Source organism: Triticum dicoccoides, chromosome 2A (assembly GCF_002162155.2).
Source record: "Triticum dicoccoides isolate Atlit2015 ecotype Zavitan chromosome 2A, WEW_v2.0, whole genome shotgun sequence".
Classification (NCBI taxonomy): domain Eukaryota; kingdom Viridiplantae; phylum Streptophyta; class Magnoliopsida; order Poales; family Poaceae; genus Triticum; species Triticum dicoccoides.
The window spans coordinates 55,806,123-55,809,519 of NC_041382.1; the positions used below are offsets into that span (position 1 = coordinate 55,806,123).

The window sequence follows — 3,397 nt, forward strand, 5'->3', positions numbered from 1 at the left end:
TGCACCTAGCCTTGTTCAGACTTTCTTTGTCGAGCATAATCTCTCACTGATATCATTTAAGTATAATCATTTCTTTAATTACAATGACGTCCTTACTTGTTTTAGTCGGTAGTCAAATCCTTCCTTTTTTTAATTTAGCAGCCCCAACACATTGAAACCTACTAATCCTTCCTTTTAATTGTCCTACCTTTTTTTATCTCAAGTCCTTCATTTAATTAGCCTAAGCTATTTGAATATTCTATTTATTAAGACCATAATCTTTTTTAATTATTTCATCAATTTTCCCATAATTCTTTCTATAATTGGCCACATTTGCTTAAATATTTTATTTAAGCCCACAATTGTTTCTTTAATTAGCTCATTCGCTTAATTAGCTCGCCCTAAACATGAGGACTGCCACTCATATATTGAGAGTGAGTTGGGATTAGTAAATGTGAATGCGCATAGGTTGTTGGTTGTTACATCGAAGATCCAGACAGTAGGTCAAGACCTGTCTTTTTCGTTCACTAGCACATATGCCCGTGCGTTGCAACGGGAAAATTTTATGTTTTGTGCAAGCATAATGTCCCACAGCACCAGATTCACTATGAAGAACATGCTGCAACCCAACATCCTTCTATAAAATAAACATAAAAATATAATGCATCTAGCCTTGTTCAGACTTTCTTTGTCGAGCATAATCTCTCACTGATATCATTTAAGTATAATCCTTTCTTTAATTACCATGACGTCCTTACTTGTTTTAGTCGGGAGTCAAATCCTTCCTTTTCTAATTTAGCAGCCCAACACATTGAAACCTACTAATCCTTCCTTTTAATTGTCCTACCTTTTTACCTCAAGTCCTTCATTTAATTAGCCTCAGCTATTTGAATATTCTATTTATTAAGACCACAATCTTTCTTTTAATTATTCCATCGATTTTCCCATAATTCTTTCTTTAATTGGCCACATTTGCTTTAATATTTTATTTAAGCCCACAATCCTTCCTTTAATTAGCTCATTCGCTTAATTAGCTCGCCCTAAACATGAGGACTGCCACTAATATATTGAGGGTGAGTTGGGATTAGTAAATGTGAATGCGCATATGTCGTTGGTTGTTACATCGAAGATCCAGACAGTAGGTCTTGTGTTCGATTCCAACGATGTTGATTTATTTTGACCCAATTATTTTTCACGGTCTCCATGAAAGCCCATAAAAGGCCCAACAACATATAAGTACCTGGCCTAGGTGGCTTAGCCTGTGTATGAGTCAAATGAAAAGGACTAAACCAAACCAAGAATATCTATTCCCTTTAATAGTAGGTATATATATAGATATAGATATAGATATAGATATATATGATGAAATAGACTCACTGCACTTTGGTAGGCCACTTAACATGGAATGTCCATAAACCATGGCCAGATATAGGGGCAAGGTCAACCGCGTTGCCCCGTGGGTCGCTTTCTTGTATTGTGCCAAGTACAAACCAGTCAATTAGTCATAAAGCCACATTCTCTAAAAAAGGCCCGAGTTTGTTTGTCACCCTTGTGCATAGGTTGCACAGACTGCCCAGGGGCGGCGCTGAGACAGTGCTTGGTGCAACAACAGGTCGTTATGAAGGGGAAGAAGCCGCAGTAGCCCTCCTCGTACCCTTCTGCCTGGCATGGCTTATTGCAGGTGCCGCGCTCGCTGCACAGCTTCCACCCGCCCCATGTTTTGCTGGTGGCGCCGCAGATTTTGTTTCCCGCTGCATCCCATGACCAATAGATGTGATTAACCCAAAAAATGTTCTATCAAAATTGAAAGAAAAAAAAGGAAAAGTAAATAAATTATTGCGTACGAGGACCATGGGGAATAAAGGCAGGGATGTCCTTGGCGCAATCAGCCACCGTGATGATCAGCGGGAACACAAACAATATTAGCAATAAGCTCTTCTTCATCGCCGACCTTGCTCCCATGGCCATGGTCGACGATCAAACTCTTTTGGCTCTGTTTGGGGTCTCCTCATATTCCCTATCCAGATATATAAAGCTAGCTAGCCATATCGTTTGTGGAATGCATTACTCCCTTTGGTCCATATTAATTGCCCCACATTTAATACAAAAATACAACTTTGTATTAAATGATCGACAATTAATTGTCGTAAATCAACGTCAATTAATATGAATTGAAGAGAGTATAACACTAAGTGTCTAGGTCTTTAAAGGTGCAATATAACATATCTCCATCCTTAAATGTGGTAGATGTATGACACCATCCTTTAAAGGTTACAACTTTAACTTTGTCAAAGCACAACTAGTACTAATACCCAACATTAATTTCAGAAGATCTTGCGCACATACGTTTTTCCAGGATATCTCTACGTACATTGTTTCTTATGTTTGGCATGGTCGAACTTTGTGCTACGATGTATCTCGAGCATCTCCTCTTATGGCTAGATGCATCCATTTGAGGAACAAATTTTTTTGGACGGAGGAAGTATGTTTCTCCTATAGTGTGACCTGTGTGATTCACACTGACCGGATGCATTATCTTTCTAGAAGTGAATATCTCCAAAGTCCAAATGGACAACTGCTATTTCGTGTCTCTTAGGCTTGGATGCTATATCTCTTTTTCTACCTAATAAATATAATATTTATCAGTCTTGCTAAGTCTCAGTCAATGCTATATCCATAAAATCTTACATTAAGATCCGTGCAAAAAAACAGTTTTTTCTTTTTCTCTCTTGCATGTTATGTCACTTAATTGAGACTTGGTTAAATCTCAGTCGACTGAGGCCTAGCCACACCCAATATTTATATCTTTATATCTCTATCTCTATCTCTAAATCTACATGTATCTATCTAATCTAATAATAAAGAAAAGATATTTGTATTTCTCGTATTGGGATGTGCCTCTATCATGTGGCGCCTGCTACCATTTTTTAAACTTGTGGGCGCCTGCTACCAAGGGGCGATGCTAAGTATCGCTCTAAGCGAGCAAATAATAATAATAGTGGCGCCTGTACCACCCTATCGTGGACCTGGCCCATCACAGAGACAAGAGGCTAACGACCCATCCGAGCGTGAGCCTTTGTACTTTTTTTTCTCCATTTCTAGGAATGCTATGAAACTGAAATAAAGTGTGTTTATATTACTAATTACAAAAATCGTTTGTCAAACCCCAAAAAAAGTTTTCTAAAATTTCAAGAACTTAAAAATGTTGGTGATTTTTAAAATCCATTCATGAATTAAATGGCAAATTTTAAAAAATACTCATGACTTCGAAAAATGTTGGTGAATTCAAAATATGTTCGTGAATTTGTTTTTTTTTTGAAAATTCTCAAAATGTTCGTGAGCCACGACATCCCCTGCATCAGTGCGGACTACCTGGTGGAGTACGCCCGGCCACCCTCTGTACAAGCACGTCCTCTTC

The 3,397-nt window shown here is 38.1% G+C and overlaps 1 protein-coding gene across 2 annotated transcripts; it reads right to left on the reverse strand.

Annotated features, from left to right (window-relative positions):
* Positions 1 to 1,323: 1,323 nt before the first annotated feature.
* Positions 1,324 to 1,959, reverse strand: LOC119358922. 2 transcript variants are annotated; one of them, XM_037625309.1, is made up of 2 exons: positions 1,830 to 1,959; positions 1,324 to 1,730 (listed from the first exon to the last, which is right to left on the reverse strand). In XM_037625309.1, exons 1-2 carry the CDS (start codon positions 1,945 to 1,947, stop codon positions 1,474 to 1,476), a joined length of 375 nt encoding a protein of 124 aa, XP_037481206.1. In that variant the 5' UTR covers positions 1,948 to 1,959; the 3' UTR covers positions 1,324 to 1,473. The 2 variants fall into 2 exon arrangements, with proteins under 2 accessions (XP_037481206.1, XP_037481205.1); XM_037625308.1 differs by having other exon boundaries at positions 1,824 to 1,959.
* Positions 1,960 to 3,397: the final 1,438 nt, after the last annotated feature.